The 20,274-nt window shown below is 50.8% G+C and overlaps 1 protein-coding gene across 2 annotated transcripts in view; it reads left to right on the plus strand.

Annotated features, from left to right (window-relative positions):
- The window catches only part of XPO6 (exportin 6), a 102,857-nt gene extending 82,861 nt beyond the window's left edge, over positions 1–19,996 (plus strand). For both annotated transcript variants that reach the window (XM_034989013.1, XM_034989014.1), the window contains 11 exons: positions 636–728; positions 3,554–3,698; positions 4,996–5,142; positions 6,016–6,205; positions 10,733–10,888; positions 11,986–12,100; positions 12,279–12,450; positions 13,896–14,057; positions 16,274–16,372; positions 16,550–16,780; positions 19,299–19,996. In XM_034989013.1, the coding sequence (XP_034844904.1) occupies positions 636–728; positions 3,554–3,698; positions 4,996–5,142; positions 6,016–6,205; positions 10,733–10,888; positions 11,986–12,100; positions 12,279–12,450; positions 13,896–14,057; positions 16,274–16,372; positions 16,550–16,780; positions 19,299–19,400 (1,612 nt within the window). In that variant the 3' untranslated portion in view covers positions 19,401–19,996. The remainder of the gene's footprint in view (positions 1–635; positions 729–3,553; positions 3,699–4,995; positions 5,143–6,015; positions 6,206–10,732; positions 10,889–11,985; positions 12,101–12,278; positions 12,451–13,895; positions 14,058–16,273; positions 16,373–16,549; positions 16,781–19,298) is intronic.
- Positions 19,997–20,274: the final 278 nt, after the last annotated feature.

Here is a 20,274-nt window from a genome sequence, read left to right on the forward strand (position 1 = left end):
GGAGCTGGCTCTCAGTTACTGGATTAAAGGCTCGTTTGTATGCAGTGAGCCCTTGGGCAGCCAGTGGGCTCAGCAACTTGCTTCTGAAAGGATTGTGCTTGAAGTTAAAAACCCTTCAATTTGTTCTAAAAGCTTTTACTTCATTCCCTGCCCCTTCCTCAGATATTTTAACAGGAACATTTTTTAATCTTAAGAAAAGTTGGAAAAATTGTAGAGCGAACACCCATATATACCCATCACTTAGATTCTGCAGTGACCACTTTCTGTATTTTCTTTATCATATAGCTATCCATCTGAAACATTTACTTTTTCTCAAATTTTTCATTGTAAAATACACAACATAAAATACTTCCATCTTAACTACTTTTATGGTGTATATTATACTCTACCTGTTAGATATTTATTTTGTGTTCAAAATTTTTTGGCTCTGTAAGTCATGCTTTAGTTAGTATCTTTGTATAAATCTTTATGCACATCTCAGATTAGATCTTTGGGATAAAGTTGAAGGTCTGGTCTTGATTCTTGTTTAGATGGAAACATGTCTGTCCTCAGGACCTTTGTTGGTACCTTGTCCATTTTGTCTGTTTTAGTCCATAAGCTGAGTGTTTCCTCTTAACCAATTTCTTTGCCAACAGGTTGGTCAAAGTCACTCTGTATGGATCTCAGATAAAATTGTACAACATTGAAACTGCTGTGCCGTCAGTACTGAAACCTGATCTCATCGATGTGTAAGTACGGAGTGGGCTGCTGGTGCATTCTCGGGAAAGGCCAAGTCCTCTAGTTTATAAATCAGTTTATAGATACAAAGGAGCAGTGGTGGTTGCCATGAAGAGGAGAATGACTCCCTCCTCCAAATCTGGAAGAGAGGATTGCCTGGGGGCGGGGGGTTGGAGTAAGTGGAACGCATCAGGCGAGTGAGAGCTGGGAGCAGAGGATGTATGGAGCGGGCATTTCAGGAGGGAAGAGCAAGAGGAACTGAGACACAGATGTGTCTCACGGTCCCGCAGTCAGGGAGGCGGTGAGCGGTTTGTGCGGTGGGAGAGGGGGCCAGAAAGGCATGGGAGGACTACGGTGGGAACAACTCGAGTGCCCTAAGCCTTATCCTGTAGGCCAGTGACTGAAGCTGTGGCGTACGGAGAATGCCTCAGAGATTCTGACTACAGCAGGATGGCCTGAGGCTCCTCGGGTGTTTGCGTGTGACCCAGGAACTGGGGTGATTTTGAAGGACATTCAGGGACCACACTTGGAGAAGCTTTTTGGACAGTGGAGAGCCATTAGGAAAGTGACTGTGGAAGGGCTAAAGGAATGGGGAGTGGAGATGGGGCCATGTCCCAGCGATCACACTGCCCAGAAGGCTTGCTCTAGACCAGAGCAGGGGTGGGCAGACTAGGGCCTGTCCCACATCCGGCCCACTGCCAGCTTTAGTAAATGAAGATTTCCTGGAACACAGCCCGCCCGTTCATTTACGTACCACCCGTGACCGCTTTCATGCCGCAGGGGCAGCATCAAGTATCTGGGATGGAGAGAGTGTGTATGGCCTGCAAAGCCTGAAGTATTTGCACCCTGGCATTTGCAGAAAAAGTCTGCTGACCCCTGTGCTAGCTAGTTCTTGAGCTGCAAATTAGGTAAACGATAGTCTTATTTACTATAGTGGTTTAGGTTGGTTTTTTTTTTAAGAGTGTGTGTGTATGCGTGTGTATATATAGCTTTCCTTTTTGAGAATTTAGAGAAAGCTGTGAAGCTTCTGCCGAGAAGAATGCTAATTTGCTCATAAACATATAACATCTTGCACACAATTTCAGGAAGTTTCAGAGCCCCTTCTCAGCCTTACGGAGCTCTGTGAATTCGATAGAGTGACTGAAATTCCTAGACCCTGAAGCCACACTTTGATGTCCTTTTTCTTAATTTTGGTACTCAAAGCTTGAAGGGTAAAACGATCAATGCATTCTAAATACAAAATACAAAATAACTGCTTGGTCACTATGAATTACCAGCACTTTCTTACTTTAAGGTACTTAATACCTTTGCTTACCTACCTTCTTATCTTGAAAAAGTTACCACCTGTAGAAAAGGGGAAAAAATAGAATGAACACCCTTACACTCTCAAACTAGATTCATCAATTATAAATATTTTCCCCACTGGCTTTTGTTTCTTTTGCTTTCTTTTTGTATACACATGTGAACCCACACTTTAAAAAATTTTTTAGGTGAACTGTTTGAAAGTAAATTGAAGACAACATGTCACTTCACCTATAAACCCTTCAGCGTGTTTCTCTAGGAACAAGGTCATCCTCCTACATAACCACAATACCATTATCACCACTCAAAGACTTTCATGGATACAGTAATATCTAGCAATTTTTAAAAGATTTTATTTATTTATTTGAGATAGAGAGCAAGCACACATGAGTGGAGGGAGAGGGAGAGAATCTCAAGCAGACTGCACTGTGCCGGGCTGGATCTCGTGACCCTGAGACTATGACCTGAGCCGAAACCAGGAGTTGGGATGCTCAACTGACTGAGCCACCCAGGTGCCCCAATATGTAGCATTTTTAAGGGTGTGTGTGTGTGTGTGTGTGTGTGTGTATAAAATATTTTCCATACTCAGATTTTCCCAGTCATCTCAGAAATATCCTTTATATCTTTTTTTTTTTTAATCCAAGGCTTAACTAATCATGAATCATGTATTACATTTACCTTCTGTAATCTAGACCAGCTCCCCAGATTGTACATGTTGGTGGGGGGCAGGGGAGAGAGGGAGAGAAGAAAAGAGAGGAGGAGAGGAAAAGAGAAACTGAATTTTTGGAGATTTAGACCTTATTTTTTTATTTTTTATTTTTTTTAAAGATTTTATTTATTTATTTGAGACAGAGAGAAAGAGAGACAGCATGAGAGGGAGGAGGGTCAGAGGGAGAAGCAGACTCCCTGCCGAGCAGGGAGCCCGATGCGGGACTCGATCCCGGGACTCCAGGATCATGACCTGAGCCGAAGGCAGTCGCTTAACCAACTGAGCCACCCAGGCGCCCTAGACCTTATTTTTTTAAAGAAAATCTTAAAAAATCTGGATTTGTCTAGTTTTTGTACTGTATGAGATTGATGTTTAACATTTTTAGTAAGAACAGTAGATAGGTGGCAATGTGTTGTTCTTGTATCATATCTGGAGGCACTTGAGGTCAGTTTGCCCTCCTGAGTTGATGCTCAGTTTGATTTCCACGTGGTGTCAGCCTGAATCCTAGCTCTGTTGCCTAAAAGGCCCTAGGAGCAGTGAGACCCCAGAAAGAATGCTCCCCTGAGGACCCAGGCTCTTGGTTTCTAAAGTGCATTCTCCATCAAAAGGAGCCACAGCTCCTTAGAGGGCCGACTGTCTCCTGTGTTAGAGGCAGTGGTGGTAAGGTTTAGACAATGAGTTTTCGTTTTCAGGTCCTACCTGAGCAAGTAAATGATTTCTGCACCATCACCTGTGTCTTAGAACAGTAAATGCACTGGGTGGAATTCTTCCTTCAATGCTAATATATTTTGACCTTTAAAGTCGCATCTTCTCTCCCCTTCGCAGGCACGCTCAGTCCCTGGCTGCTCTGCAGGCTTACTCTCACTGGCTAGCACAGTATTGCAGTGAAGCTCATCGACAGAACACACAGCAGTTTGTTACGCTCATCTCCACCACCATGGATGCAGTCACACCTCTGATCAGCACCAAGGTCCTGGAACAGCAGGCGTTGTACTTTGTAGCTGACTCTTTGTCCTTCTGTTCCTATACCCACTTACTATAGAATCAAAATCTTGCTTGGTATTAGACTCTTAATTCTCACCGCTGTGAGAGAACCATGTGTCATTCCAAATGTTCCTTTTGAACTGTGGGCCACATAAATTCAAACATAACTTTATTTTTTTAGCCAAGTCCCACATGAATATATGCGCATTGTGAAAATGTAAAATACCTTTCAAATTTATAGACCAAAAAGTTGTGATACTCTTTAGTCCCCTTCTCCAAAACACTGCTATTCTGTAGTGGGGATGTTTTATAATTTTCCTCTTGATGGAAGTCAGTTCTTGGTGTGTATATCCCTGTAGGATGGATTTCGGGAAGTGGATTTGCTGGGTCAAAGGTGTATCCAAGTAAATTTGTAGGTTCTAGTCAGTTGTCCTTTGAGAAGACCACCAATTTATATTATATGGCATATAGATGTTTGTCTTTTTGTAGTTTTAATCACACATAGCATTCTGTCCATTTTTGTTGAGTTTGTTATAAATGAGTTACAATGTCCCATGAGGGGGATTTATATAATTTATAATTTACCTAGCCATTGCTGGACTTTAAAGTTGCCTCTGTTTATCCTCCTTTTGGGTGATTTTCTTAGAGTAAGTGATTGGATTAAAGGTTAGGGATAGTTTGTGGTTCTAGGAAATTCTAATAATCTTCCTTTCCAAAATAATTCTGCATGCCCATGACTCTTTGGTGTGCTTTTTTTCACCAGTCTTACCAGCATTAGGTCCTATCTATAAAGAGTTTTCTCTTTTGCTAACTTGAAAAGGACGGATGGTCCTCGAACCAGGGTTTTGATTGGCATGCCGAGGGGAGGAAGCAGGAGAACCTGGCATGACTGGTGGGGTGCAGGAAGGCGGGTGGAGAGAAAGACTGGCTTGGTTGGAACAAAGAGGAGTGAGATGAACAATCCCGAGTAGTTTGAATGGTATGCCAAGGAATTTGCCGAGGGATTGTAGAGCTGAGGAGTGACAGAGTCCAGACGTGTCGGTGACTAGGGACAAGAGGAACCAGAGGGGGGCGCTTCCGGCTTGAGGTCAGGAGCCTCAGTGAGGCACAGAGTTTGGGTCCCTCATTGCTGGGCGTCGTCCCTGGAAGCTTCTTTGGTACAGAGCCTAGGTGGTATAATGCCTCCCGGCGCCGTACTTGGCTTGTGGCTGCCTTGTTAAAGTTCTTCTAATGGCAGCCTCCCAGGAGAGCGAGCGAGCTGACATGTTCTCTTCCATCTCCAGGTCCAGGACAAGTTGCTGCTGTCCGCATGCCACTTACTGGTCTCCCTGGCCACCACCGTGCGGCCCGTCTTTCTGATCAGCATTCCCGCGGTGCAGAAAGTGTTCAACAGAATCACCGATGCCTCTGCTCAGCGACTTGTCGATAAGGTGAGACCCCGGGACCACCTTGCGTCGGCCCTGGAGCCGTGTGGCTCAGACTCAGGGAGGCTGAGGAAGGGGAGGCTGGCCTTTCTGTTGCACTCAGAGTTTAGAGGCCACGCCAACGGAGACGGGTTCCTCACATGTGGCCCATAGGGCAGCCTCAGCGCTCTCTCATCAGGCCCTTCCCAGTGTGGCCGCCGCGCAGCGTGCTGATTAGGCTGCAAAAACCTCCTGCTGGGGGCACGGGGGCACGTGGGCACTGCTGCTTAGCTGGTGACCTGGCTGGTCGTCAGAGTCCCCTTGTGTTCTTTTTGGCTTAAAACAGTCTGTTTTTGTGGTTATATTTGTTTTCTTCGGATAGAGACACTCCATCCAGACAAGGATCTTCATAAACTTCAGGAGGCTTAGGCTAGAAGTTAAAAACAAACAAAACAGAGAGGGTGTCAGAGGGCAGTCAAAGCAGTTACTGGAGAGCACCTGGGATTGAGGGAGAGAGCTGCTCTTACGGCCTCGCGCTCTCAGCCCTGTTCTGAGCAGCTCCTCGGAGGGTGTGAAGGCCAGTGTCTGTGGTGTCCGTGACCTTTCCCTCTGTAATGCTTCTGGTACCTGAGTAGAGGGAAGGGGTGGCCCCAGGAAAGATTATTAGGGCTGGGCCTGGAGTGTGCTGGACCCAGACTTCAGTTTCTCTCCCCTCCTGCATTACCTTAGACTTGGACCAAAGCTCCAGGCCCAGCCTGTGAGAAAGGAGCCTGGAGGCCTGAGGTGGGGGTGGGGTGGGGTCGGGGGGGTGGTGTTTGTCGGGGGGTGCCTAGGTCATGTCATGTGCACTTGTGTGTTGCTCTTCGCCCTCTGACGGATGCCCGTGGGGGTCTCTTCCAGGCCCAGGTGTTGGTGTGCCGAGCCCTCTCTAACATCCTGCTGCTTCCATGGCCGAACCTCCCCGAGAATGAGCAGCAGTGGCCTGTGCGCTCCATCAACCATGCCAACCTCATCTCCGCACTCTCACGGGACTATCGCAACCTGAAACCCAATGCTGTCGCCCCGCAGAGGAAGATGCCCCTGGATGACAGTAAGTGTCCCCCAGGCAGGGGCAGCCGGGGAGATAGGTAGGGCAGGCTCTGTCTTTCTTTGTGACCGATGAAGTATTCACCTGTCCGTTGTCTCACGGCCGCTGGGTGGGAGAACCAGCCTTGGGTGATGGGGTCATGCTTCTCTGTGGAATTCTGTGAACACATCAGCTGGACCTATTTCCTGAATGTAGAACACCCCTTTTCTTAGTTAAAATAAGGAAACCATTGATGGTGCCTTCCATGGATAAAAAAGTCCACAGTGACTAACTGATCCATTTCAGATACTTGTATAAGCAATCAAAGCAATTCACCTCTACACATTGGGAAAAATGGATTTAAGTACTGTCTTTTGAAACTATTTTAACCTTCCTCCAAAAACATGTTTCAGAGGCTTTGAAAGAACTTGGTATCTTCACAAATGACACTTCAAGTCTGATTGTTTATATTCAAAAGGGAGGAAAAAGATGAATCAAGAAAACTCAGTTCAAGTAGAAGGCATCAGATTTCTCTGAAAAGTCTTCCAGAAAGTACGAATTTTATAGAAATACTTAAAAAATATAGTATTTTAACACTAAGAAAATACTGGAACATTGGAAGACGTTTATAGAATGTCAACAAAAACACTTTGTGAAATGTTAGAAATAGGGGCGCCTGGGTGGCTCAGTTGTTATGTGTCTGCCTTTGGCTCAGGTCATGATCCCAGGGTCCTGGGATCAAGCCCTGCATCAGGCTCCCTGCTCTGCGGGAAGCCTGCTTCTCCTCTCCCGCTCCCCCTGCTTGTGTTCCCTCTCTTGCTGTCTCTGTCAAATAAATAAAATCTTTAAAAAAAATGTTAGAAATAGCAGTAAGTACTCAACATTCTTGTTAAGAACATTATTTTTATAATCAGGAACATTAACACGTGCTCATTGTACAAAAATATTAGAATAGTATAAAGACGGGAAAAACTCTTAAATCTCTTGTTTCAGTATTTTAGGAAGTAAGCATTTTAGCAATCTTGTTGTCTTCCTTTTTCTCTGTTTCAGGATCTTCTGTAGTTCTGTGGGTGCATGAGAAATGGCGGAGTTAGGGAGGGCGCCCTGTGCGCAGGGCCCCTGCCCGGGTCTTCTCTCTGTCTCTGCATCTCTGGCCATGCCGGCACTGCCCTTTACAGTCTGGTGTTTGTCTGGTCCTGGTTCTCAGTGTTTTGCGTTCAGTCATTCACTTAATTCCCACGTGAGCCTATGCGTTAGTTGCTTTTAGATATCCTGATTTAGTCCCTGAGGAAACTAGGGTCAGACGACCTGATTTGCCCAGGGGTTACGTACGGCTAGTGTGGACTCACCTTTTAGAAAGTTTAGTGGTCTTTTCTCCCTTTATCTTACATGTGCTTATTATCAGTCAGCATAGGCTACGTGGTAACAAACAATCCCAAAAGCTTAGTGGCTTAATCCAGGAAAAGATGTATTTCTTGCTCCTACTGCATGTTCAGCTGGGGCCAAGGGCGTTGGGGACATCCTGCTTATTATTCTGGTCACTCGAGGCCCCAGGCTGCTGAAGGCCACCCTGCAGTCTGTGCTTACGCTGGGATGGGGGCGGGGAGGATGGTGCCGGGGCGCTCGAAGCGCTGGTCTGCGGGGGACACCTGGCCTTCAGATGTCCACTCAGTTTCACTGGCCAGAGCATAGGGGTCTGCGGCCGCAGCTTCCCTGCAGAACAGGTGCCCCCCTGTGCTGGAGCCACCATGTGCTGGAGGGATCTGCTGAATGGGAGCAGCCACTTCCACAGTGAATAGACTAACAGCAGAGTTAACATCTGGCGTGTTCCCTGTTTGCCAGGCGCTGGGCTGAGAGCTTCCTGTACAGATGTTCATTCAGTCTTCCCTGCAGCCCGGTGAGGTTTGTCTTCCTCTCCGAGTGATAACATGAAGGCCTGGAAAGCTTTTCCCATTGCAGCTTAGTACTTTGACAAATTTTGAAACCTACACTTAGTTGGAAGACTAAGCAAAGGAACAACTGTATATCTTATGTAGGGTTACTTGCTAATATTTTGCTACACATGTGTTCTTGCCCCCCCCCCCACTTTTTGTTTTTAACAGAGCCATTTAAATAAAGTAAGTTGCTGACACACTTTATCCCTGAATTCTTTATTTTGTTTTTTAAAGATTTTATTTATTTATTTCACAGAGAGACACAGCGAGAGAGGGAACACAAGCAGGGGGAGGGGGAAGAGGGAGAAGCAAGCCTCCCACAGAGCAGGGAGCCTGATGTGGGGCTTGATCCCAGGACCCCGGGATCATGACCTGAGCCAAAGGCTGACGCCTAATGACTGAGCCACCCAAGCAGCCCTATCCCTGAATTCTTAACCTTTATTTCTGAGAACAAGATGCTCTCTTATAACCCAAACACCACAAACACAACCAAGTTGTGCGACCTGGTAATGGTAACATCATTTAACACATAGACGCAGTCAGTGTTCCCAGGAGCTACCAGAGTGGCCTTTTTTGTTTCTTAAAAATGGAAGATATAGTCCGGGATCCTCTGTTCTCTTTGGTTTTCACATCTTTCCAGTCCTTTAATACAGAAAAGCATTCCTGGTTCTTGTTTTACAGGACACTGACGTTTTTAAAGAGTCCAAACCCATATTCTCGTAAAATGCTCTGGAAGCTCTTCTGATTGTTTCCAGCAATTTGGCAGGAATACCACCTGGGCCGTGTTGTGTGTTTTCCGTCGCATCGCTTCTGTGTGTCCCGTTACTGGCATGCTCAGTGTGGTCACCTGCCTCAGCAGGGCCTGCTGGTCTCTCCACTGTCAAGGGCCATCTCCCCCCCCCCCCCGCCCCTGCCCCCGCCCCGTGGCTTGGCACGTGTAGCTTGCTCGGGATCAGAGAGAAGGCGGTGGGGTCAGGAGTCAGGCCTGGGTCTGAATGGCTCCAGATCCTGATTCTTCACCACATTGCCCCTTTGTTCTTGAAAGCACTGTTTTTAATGGTCTGGTAACAGACCATCTATCAAGTGGAAGTACCACACTTTATATCCCTGTTCTCCTATTACATATTCAGTGGTGCTTTCAGTTTCCCCTTGTACATTTCTGTGAATACATTTTGGTTCTTGTTTCAATTTCCTTACACATCAGAGGTCAGATTTTGGTCTCTTTCCCCTGTTGGCTTTTCCCGCTAAACTGCTTTCCCTGCGCCTTGTGTATCTTAGGGAGACGTCTGACCCAAGTGCAGTTCCCCGGCTCAGTTAAGAGTCCCTGTGCTTGGGGTAGTGGTATGTGAGTGGTTCCTTCAATATAATGCACGTGTCTTTGGCTCATGTGCCAGTGTCCGCGTGACCAGCCATTAGAAGACCAGCCTGTTGTGAGCCATTATTTTCAAATCCTTTGAGTGAGGTGGTGTTACCTATCTATCCACATTTTCAGATGAGGAACTGAGACTTAGAATCTAGTGGAGTCAGGAGTCAAACCTGATTGCATCCACCTCCGGAGCATCGATTCTTTCTGCCGTACCCTTCCCTGGAAGCTGCTTCTGCTCCCACAGAGGCTGGTGAGCGTGGAGGGCCAGGTGGAGGCCAGTTCTCAGCCCAGCTCTGGTTCTGCCCCTGGAGCTCCACCAGGGCTGAGTCTGCCAAGTGCAGGCTGCGCCATGGGAGGCTTTTGGGGGCAGCTGGGGGCAAGCTCTGTGTCTAAGGGGAGAGCCAGCTCCACCAGTGATGGGGAAGGATGGTACCTTCCCTATGCTGAACCTTCCGATAGTCCAGGCACTTTGCTGGAAACATTCTCAACCTTGTCTGTCGTCCTCACAGCAGCCCTGCAAAGCTGGGGCTCTTGGCTGTCCCTGGTGTCCTGACAAGGGGCCTGCCCCGCTTGTAGAGCCGTCTGGTGCTCGTCTGTAGTTCCTCCGGGGCTCCTCGGAGCTGGGCCCTTGCCGTGTCCTCTGAGCTCCCGCCCATTTGCCAGCCCCTGCCTCTGCTTTCTCTGGGCGCTGTGTGGAGGCACCATGTGAGCTTGCATCGGGGTCTGGTTAGGAGTAATGTGGTTAATAACACAATATCATAGGATAATATCGTACATATTGTCAGGCCCTGGGCCCTGACAGCGGCAGCAGATGTGCCGCCGGGTGCTGGTATGGATTGCCTGGCCAGCCGTCTATCTGGAACTGACTGCGTGTCTCATCTGCATGTGTCCATTCTCGCCTGGGGTAGTTCCCTTGTGAGGCTTATTTTTTTATCCATCACCTAACCGGAGGCTACACTTTTATCTTTCCCTCCCTGTGGACTTGTTTCTGGTGGATAGAGGCAGAAGAGAGGCAAAAACCTGAGCAGGCAGGCCACCGGAGTCCTGGCGGTAAAAAGGGAAAAAAGAGAGAAAAGGATATAGGGAGAGAGAGAGAGGGATAACTCAATCAAGAGAGACGGTGTTCCTTTAGCAAGACTTCTGCAGCAGTCCCCTGAATACCTGTGCAAATGTCCCCCCTTCTCGTGTGTTCCCCGTTACCCTGCTTTATCCTCAGACAAGTCCTGACATACACTAAATCTCGATTTGCAGCCAAAGTGATTATCCACCAGACACTTAGTGTCTTAGAAGACCTCGTGGAGAATATCTCCGGGGAGTCCACCAAGTCCCGGCAGATCTGCTACCAGTCGCTGCAGGAATCCGTGCAGGTCTCCCTGGCCCTCTTTCCAGCTTTTATCCATCAGTCAGGTAGGAGCTGGCCGCAGGCCCCCTGGTGGCGGGAGCGGGAGAGTCCAGAGGGACTGCCAGGCTCCGTAGAGCACACCGAGCGGGCGGGCGCCGTGCGGCCTTGAGGCTGAAGGCAGAGCGCGGGGACGGTTATGGGGAGTCTGGGGCTAAGGCCCCCCGGAACCCTCACCTGGGCCTTGCACCTGGGTCGTGTGGCCCGGAGTCACTTGGGGCATCTTGCCTCATGCGCTTCTAAGTCTTTGCCTTCTCCCAGTGCGGAACGTCAGAGGATGAGGTGATGGGGTCATTGTACAGGAGAGGAAAGAGAATTTTTCCCATGGGTGCTGCTTATTTCCTTCGATGGCAAGGTGGCTTTTGCTGACATGGCTCCCGCCCTCTGTCAGTGCCACTGATAGAGGCTCTCTGACTCTCTGGATGCACGGGGCCTGGCTCTCCTGAGAGCACTTAAAGTAGTCTTGTCAGTCACGAGGGAAGTGTCGGAGCTTACTAGTAAGCACACGTTCCCTGATTGCCTCTTGTAAGCAGCGTGTGTGAGGTTAGAGCCAAAACATGCTGTACGAGATGATTGTCTAGATCTGCAAGTAGAACCAGACTAAATGTAACCAATATTTTCTGCAATTAATCCCTTTAATGGGCCAGGGCCATGCAGCCTGAATACACCCTCATTATCTACTTTCAGCCACTTAACCCCTGACCCAAGTGCAGGGATTAGCGGTCAGAGAGAGAAATGACAAGAGCACTCAGGTGTTGACCCAGTTGAATCATCCATCAGTGTGAGCACAAAATGATCCATCTGCAGTGAGAATTCAGCATTGCTGGATGCTTGGTGGTAAAGGCAGCTGCCCCGTGACCTTCACTTCTTCTAGTGAGCCGTCGTCAGCCAGAGGTTCACGACGCCAGAGCTGTTTTCTCGGCATGTCCCTAATGGTTTCCCACTTTCCATCGTGGGCTCTGGGGGCATTGGGGAAACTTCTTCCAGCAGGAAGCCTTCAGGCGAGATGGTAGTGCATCTTGCAAAAGGAAGGCCATCAAACCGAGGGGGCTTCCATTTATCCCTGTGTGCAACTTCTGACCATTTGCTGTGTGCCTTCATTTAGATGTGACCGATGAGATGCTGAGCTTCTTCCTCACTCTGTTTCGAGGCCTTAGAGTACAGATGGGCGTGCCTTTCACGGAGCAGATCATACAGACTTTCCTCAACATGTTTACCAGGTAACCGCAGACCTGCTGTTCGCCGTGGCTTCCAGACTCCCAAGGGAGGATTAGTGGGGCTGGGCTAAAGAGCCTGGGACTTTCTGCTCCTTTTCTTCACGTGCCACAAGCGTTGGTTTTCATGCGGGCCCCCAGAGAAACATTTCCTTGGCTACCGCGTGCTTCCCTGTGTCTGCAGAGAACAGTTGGCCGAGAGCATCCTCCACGAAGGTAGCACTGGATGCCGGGTGGTGGAGAAGTTCCTGAAGATCCTTCAGGTGGTGGTCCAGGAGCCTGGCCAGGTGTTCAAGCCTTTCCTCCCCAGCATCATCGCCCTGTGCATGGAGCAGGTGTATCCCATCATTGCCGAGGTACGAGGGGTTGGGCCGGTCCCGTGCTGCCTCCTGTCTGCCCCGGGGAAGGAATTAGTGAAGAAAAGGCATTGTGTTTTAAATTTAATTTGCTAGTTTTTTTTCCATAAGATATTTTTTCCAAGAAAGAAGGCCTTTAGCTTGGTCCAGTCTTTTTATATTGGTTGAATTAATCAGAACTAGTCTAGTGAAAGCATAGCAAGGTTGGTTGGTGAGTAAGAGCCGTCTGCCATGGCAAACAATTTATAATTTTAGGTGAATATGCGGTTTTCTCCAGTGAACATTGTAACAAATGTACTTTCCTAGTAAGAACTTCCACTGATCTCAAGGATAATAAGGCTAGTTCTTGGAACCGTGCAAAGGTTTTATTGTTAAAGGAACGCTTTTAGTCCTTAGAAAACAGACATTCAGCCTGACAAGATCCAGAATAAGTGTGGATTTAACTACATTTTATGTGATAGTTAAATAAGAGCTAACCTTTTTAAGTGTCCTAACTAAGGCTTAAATAAGTCAGTTGCTTTGCATCATTAAACACATTTGGGTCCTGTAAGGATTCCTGCCATGGGGGCTCGTGCCCTCTGGTCCCAATTTAATTTAGTCAAGACTGAATTAAATACATCTGGGCCTTACAGTTTTGAATTCTCCAGAGACATCTGGAATACTGTAACCTGGCATGCCCTCCAGTGACTTGGAGATTTTCGGTTCAGTTAGAAAATACTGCTGAGCCTGCCTCCCTCCCCCCACTTCCCCGAATCCTGCAGCCAGTGACAGAGGAGACAGGCCCAGGGAGCAGTTAGCCCCGCACGCTGCCTCCCCCTGGAGGTCTTCTGCCGTTGCTTTCTGTGGCTCTAGGTGCTCTTTAAACTCCTGCTCCATAGAGGGCAGAACTGCTTTTAAAGCTTCTTACTTGTTTTGCATAATAAGATCAACAGGTTAGCTGGGACAGCCTTTTTTATCCTGGGAAAAGGAACATGACCAAGAAGATGTGACAGGTCACATCAGCTGCTTTCTAAATAGGAAACCCATATTCCTAATTGTTCTGCCATTTGGTAGCCTTTTTTTCCTGCCTGAGACGGCTGAGTGCTTCTGTCAGAAAAAGGGCCCCTCGGAGTGCCTGGCTGGCTCAGTCGGTAGAATGTGACTCGTGATCTCGGGGTTGTGAGTTCAAGCCCCACGGTGGGTGTAGAGATTACATAAAAATAAAATCTTTAAGAAAAAAAAATTTGTTAAAGAAAAGAAGAATAAAGGGCCCTTGGCCCTGGCCTGGGCATTGTGTCTCTGTGGAAGTACGCCTGGTTTGAACTGCCGGCCTGAGGGCGACTTGACCAGACGAGAGTGTGGGTGGGACACCGACACTCTGCTTGCTGGTAGCAGGCATCGTTTAGGTCCCTCTGTTGCTCTGAGCCACAGGAAGGGCAGGTGTGAGGGTCTGTGTGTCTCCGCAGCGCCCCTCCCCTGATGTGAAGGCTGAGCTGTTTGAGCTCCTTTTCCGGACGCTCCATCACAACTGGAGGTACTTCTTCAAGTCCACTGTCCTGGCCAGTGTGCAGAGGGGGATCGCTGAGGAGCAGATGGAGAATGAGCCTCAGTTCAGTGCCATCATGCAGGTAATGTGCAGCAAGAGCCCATGAGGCTGCCACATGATCCCAGGACAGAGGGCCTCATTCTGGACACCACCTGGGTCCCTCAGCTGTCTGTCCCTTGGTTTGCTTCCCTGGCATACGGGGAGGCCACGTAGTCTCTGGTCAGAGCTCAGTGCTGCCTCTTAGTATCTAGGAAGTTAGTTAAGTTCTTGGGGGTTCAGTCTCTTCATCTGTAAAGTGGGGAGAATGCTGCCTGTTTCGTGGGTCGAGGGTGAGGCTGACTGGGTTAGCTTCTGCCCAGCTGCTGACGTGTGGGGGTGCTGGGTAAGTACCTGTCTGTATGCCTTGTAGCGGCGCGCCCCCAGTGTGAGGGGCTGCAGCACGTGGAGGCCCCCTTAACTGGAAGCTGAGTGGAGTCTCTTGGGGAGGGGCCCAGGGATCTGCATCTTGTAAAGATCGTTCTGGCTCATACCATCCTGGGAGAGCGCTGCCCTGTGAGCGGACTCCCTGGGGGGCTGACCGCACCCTGCTGTAGAGGCCGCGGCGCCTCCCCTTGCTGGGGGTGCCTGGGCTGCCTTGTGGCTACTGTCCACTGCTGTCCTTCCACACTTCATGGTAGAACTTTTTATTCTGAGCCCAGGTCCAAGTAGAGGGTTTCCTTTTTGTTTGTTTTTGTTTCCAGTGCAAGTTTTTCTCCTTGGGGTAGCCAGAGGGATTCTGCCTTCCTCCCTTGAGCTCCGCGTCAGCACGCACACGTGCAGTCCCTGTGCGGAGATGCTTCTCTGGATGAGCACACGCCCTGCCCCAGGCCTCTTGCTGCCCTTCTGTCTCCAGCGTGGCCTTGGGTGTGGAATATTCAGTGTTTGCTCTCCTACCCCCCACGTCAACCTTGCTTCTAGGCTTTCTTGGGCAGATGGGTACCTGGCCCTCTACTAGGCTGGTGAAAGCCACTTTGGAAAACAGCTTCACGGTTTGGCAGTTTCTTACAAAGTTGAGCATGTAGTTACTACCCGACGAACCACTTGTAAGCATTTTACCTAAGCTAAATGAAAACATATTCATGCCACATGTCTACAGGTGTTTATAGTGGCTTTTTTCATAATTGCCCAATCTGGAAATAATCCAGATATGCATCAGCTGGTGAATGGATTAACCAAGACACATGTATATAAGGGACTGCTACTTGACGGTAAAAAGGAACATATTCTGACACTGAGACCAACGTAAATGACTTCCAAATGGTTATGCTGGGTGAGAAACCAGACCCCAAGGGCTCCAGACCGTATGATTTCCACTCCATCATGTAACGTTCTGGAAAAGGCAAAAACAGAGGGACAGAGAAGGGGTAGGGGGAGAAGACTGACTGCAAAGGGGACACGAGGGATCTTTTTGGGGAGATGGAAGTGTTGTGTGTCTTGATTGTCATGGTGGTTAGATGACCATGTGTTGGTCAGAATTACACAAGGGTGAACCCCAAAAGGGTGAGTTTTACTCAGTGTCACACTTGAGTAAACCCAACTTAAAAAAATAAAACCATCGGGCATCATGGAGATCCCATTGCTGCAGCAGGCATTATGAGACCCCTCATAGCTCAGGGGCCCGGGGACAGAAGGACAGAGTAGGCAGCAGCTTGTTGGGAGTGGGGGCTTGCACATCACTGGCTTGGGGGTTTTTGGCAGGGGAGGGGTGTTACTTTTTGCTTTAGCACTTGTAACTTTGACAGCCCAGAAACTGCAAAGGAGTTTAAAAATTTGCTGTTGCTTAGCCCCAAGGCAGAGGCAGCCAGTTTGAAGGAGCCTCCCAGGATTTGTGGTTTGTAAGAGTTGGGACGCCAGGGAGAGGGTATGTGGCTGACAGAGGGTGAGGGGTTGGTTTGAGGGGAGGCAGGAGGCAGGCTTCAGAGTCTGCTGGGTTTGCTGAGGTTTTGATTAGAGTCACTTGACTAGCTTCTCGCTTCAAAGGCGGAATCCATGAAGGGATCCAGAGGTTTATTGCAAAAGGTCAAGGTGAGACCCACATGTGAAGTGAGGCCCAGTGGGGAGGACTTCAGAGCTACGACTACTCAGGAACATTCCAAGATCTGACCAGAAGACTCAAGGCTGTGGATACCCTCATCCTGCCATGGACATGAGGAACCACTTGCAGAGTGCTGGTTCTTTTGGTGTGGGGTGGGGGCCCTAGGAGGGCCAGGTCTGAGGTGCTTTAAATGCTGCTCATAACATAGTGGTCTTATTCCCTAGGCTTTTGGACAGTCCTTTCTCCAGCCTGACATCCACCTATTTAAACAAAATCTCTTCTACTTGGAAACTCTCAACACCAAGCAGAAGCTCTACCACAAGGTCAGCGCCCCCTCTCAGAAAGGGTCCCTCCTCCGAGGCGTCAGTGGGGCGGGCGGAGTGCCACCCTTCTGGGGCAGCAGCTGGGGCACGTGGCAGGAAGTGGGCTGGGATGCAGACGGGCCCCGGGGGCGGAGTGAGCCCTCGTGCCATCGCTCACCCCGGCCTCTCTGTCTGCAGAAGATCTTCCGGACCACCATGCTGTTTCAGTTTGTGAACGTGCTGCTGCAGGTCCTGGTTCACAAGTCCCACGACCTTCTGCAGGAGGAGATCGGCATTGCCATTTACAACATGGCTTCTGTGGACTTTGATGGCTTCTTTGCAGCCTTCCTCCCAGAGTTTCTGACCAGCTGTGACGGCGTGGATGCCAACCAGAAAAATGTGCTGGGGCGGAATTTCAAGATGGATCGGGTGAGGAGAGGGAGGCCAGGCTACGGGGAGGGCAGGCGTGGGCTCTCACCCTGGCACCTGCTCAGGGAGGAAGGGGCAGGCCACTTCCGTGTGTGGTCTGTGCCCACTAGTGGCTCCTGAACAACTTGGTGCTGTGGCTGGACGCGGGGGGTCCCGCCTCCCCACGGTGGGGGCTCCTGCAGCCAACGTGTTCTTCGTCTCAGCCGTCGGGCCCCAGCCCCGGCCCCAGCAGTCTGTCTGATTGCCTCTGCACCCCATCGAGCACACCCATCCCCCTGGGCGCAGTCATCGTTTTCTCCCGGGTCCTGAGCCACTATAGCCCAAACTTGGAGACAGTCTGGGAAGATTGGCGCTCAAGAGCCACGTCTCGGAGTCCCCCCAGGGTTAGGGATGGGCCCCTGGACTCTGCCCAGACCTCCTGGTTCAGCGTGGGCTGACCTGCTGTCCGCCCAGGGAACGTGGCGGGAATGGAGTGGGGGCTGGGGTGGTGAAGGCACTGGATGCACACAGAGCCATTGTGGCCGGTGTGTCTGGGTCCCATGGCCCCCAGCTTCTCCTGTCCTGGGGTGTCCTGTCTGGACACTCACCTGCCCCCTTTCCTCTCTCAGCCGTTAGGTCTCTGCACTTGCCTGCTAGGCCCCTCTTGGAACTCTTCCCGTGGAACGAGTCCGTTTCATCCTTCACCGCCTGACACACGGCAGAATGAAACCTTTCTCCCTCATCCTCGTGGTGTCCCTGCCTTGCCTCCTGCGCTGGAGCAGCCGGCCGGCAGTCCCACTTCCATGTGCAGACCTACACAGGGCTCTTGCTGGAGCAAACTCTGCTCATTCCTTGCTTATCTCATCTGTGATATGCATCACGGTAGTTTTCTCTTAGACTCACTCAGTTCCTGTTTTCCTTTGTCTTGGACTCTTCCTTTCCTTGTTTTCCTTTGCCTTGGAATGTATCTTTCCCCGGGATCTGTCTTGTCTTCTCCTGAGCTTCTGGAAGCTCACTTCAGCCACTTGGGTAGTGTTCCTTCCTGTTCCTTGAGGCCAAGTCCTAATATTTAACTCTCAGTTTCTAATGATGTCCTTATCAGTCAATGTCTTGATTGAGAAAGCGGTGGCCTTCCAAATCTAGTTCTGCATCTGTGCACCTGGGGGGCTTATTAAATATACAGAAACGTACTCTTGTGTTCCCCCCCCACCCAGGACATTTGAATTTGGCATTTGGGAGCCACTGATCTAAAAGACACCCCTTTGGTTTGTTTTCTGGAGGATGAAATAAGTAAACAAACCTGCGCCTTCATTCATCTGTTTACCGTGTACCTGACACTGGCTGGCTCTTGGGCCCTGTGTAGGGTGTTGGGGCTCCAGTCCCTCTCCCCGCCTTCAAAGGAGCCTTGCTGGGAAGACAGGCAGCATCGCCCTCTGTGGATGACACTGGGCCAAGCACTTCACATGCCCCGGCTCTTGGAAGCCTTCCAACAACCTTCCGAAGTGTAGATCCTGTTACTAATCCCATTTCACAGATGAGCCGAGGCCCAGCAAGCTCAGCTGGGAGTTGGCAGTTAGAGAACTTGGGAATGCTAGAGCCAGGAAGCAGGATTCCTGGCTGGATGCCGGGGTTGCAGAGCCAGCGTGCACGGCCCACACGCGGGGTGGGCCAAGGGCACTTGGAGAGTGAGGAGCAGAGGTGCCCGCCTCACCAGCTGGGGCCTCTTTGGCAGAGGCAGGCTTTGAGGTGAGTTTGAAGAGGAGAGGTTAGCCAGGTGAAGGGCGGGTGGGCCGAGGCGCACCGCAGACCCCTGCTAGCGGGCTTCCAGAAGGTACTGCCGTGGCACGGCCAGCCACGTGGGGTCCCACTGGCTCTGTGGCAGGCACCGTTGATGTTACTCTACATTTGGACCTGCAGTGTGGCACCCAGTGATCCCGGTCTAAGCACAAGGAGGCGGACCTCGGGTGGTCTTGCTGGGTTATGGTAGAGTTGGGGGTTCCAGCTGCGAGGGGTCCTCTCTCCATTGGTGTCTGCGGCCTGTGGGCTCCTGTGGGGGTGTCCCTCCTGATCGGGAGGGCCTGCCCGGAGCCCGGGGTGGGGGAGGAGTCTATGGCTACGGCTCGGCCAGCTGGGGTGAAGGAGAGGTGTGCATTGGCAGACATACCTGTGTTGACGGGCGAGTCCAGTCTGGATCCCCTTCCCTTCTTTCCGTGGGACCTGGGGCAAGTTTCGGAATCTCTCTGTGCTTCACTTTCTTCACCCTTCACACGGGGGCACTAACGAAACCTGCACCGCGGGCTCGTGGTGAAGGTGGAGTGACTTTAGCATCTGGATTGCTTGGGGCAGGGGCTGGCCTGTGGTGGGCTCCCACAGGGCCTTGGCTGACACGTGGTGCATGATGGGTGTAGATATTCTAACTATCATAAAGCTTTTGCAGACTTCTGAGGCCCACCTCAGGATCGAAGTAGCTCGGGTGGGGTTGGGGGGTGATTTGGGGTGTTGGGTGGGACTGGGCTGCAGCTGTGCCCCTGCCTTCCAGGACCTGCCTTCGTTCACCCAGAACGTGCACAGGCTGGTCAACGACCTGCGTTACTACAGACTCTGCAATGACAGCCTGCCCCCCGGCACCGTGAAGCTCTAGCACGGCCTGCTTACCGCCAGGGGACGCGAGCTCCGGCTGTCACCTGCCTCCCCTCCGCCCTCTGCCACGGACGGCGCCCGGACAGGCCTCGGCCGCTCCCTGGATTCTCGCACCCTGGACGGCGGTGCCTGCCCCCCGCCCCTCTCCACGCTTCTCTCCTGCTGCCCACCCAGCCGAGTGGGCTGCAGGGTGCATCTTAGCGCTGGTTTGAGTGCCCAGGGCATCGGGAGCGGGCGGAGGGTCATGCGACCAGGTTCCAGGGAGGCCCCAGGGAATCCTGCGGGCTGGTCCGCGCCGTGCCCACGGACGTCAGCCACGAGGCAGAAACGCCAAGGACCGCTCATGACAGTGCCACCTTCTCACCATTCCGCCCCCGGCCCAGCCGGCCCCGGAGAGACTTGATGCTGGAACTGTTTTGGCACTTCTGTCAAGCCTCTCCTGCCCTCCCCTCTGGTTGCCTTGAAGTCTCTGCTCTTCGTCAGAGATTTGCAGACTTGTGGGTTTTTTTGTTCTCGTTTTCTCATCATTCCATTGTGATACTAAGAAACTAAGAAGCTTAATGAAAAAATAAAATGCTTATGTTGTTGTTATATAAACCCTAGTCAGGGAGCGTCTTTCCACTCAGCCCCCCCGCCCCAGCCATGTGCAGGTGCAGGGCCGTCCTGGTGGGGAGCAGGGCAGTGAGGTCGGGGCCCGCGGCGGGGCCCCGGGAGAGCACCGCAGAGGAGGGCCAGCTTGGGTGGGGACTCCTAGACAGCCGCTCCGTTAAGCTGCGGGAGACACAGGGCCCAGGCTCACCTGGCGGTGCGGGTGGGTGTGGAGCCCAGGTGCGGTCTGCCACCCCTCCTCCTAGAGAATGGATCCTTCCCGAGAG

Source organism: Mirounga leonina, unplaced genomic scaffold (assembly GCF_011800145.1).
Source record: "Mirounga leonina isolate KUSES-001 unplaced genomic scaffold, KU_Mleo_1.0 Mir_454, whole genome shotgun sequence".
Taxonomy (NCBI): Eukaryota; Metazoa; Chordata; class Mammalia; order Carnivora; family Phocidae; genus Mirounga; species Mirounga leonina.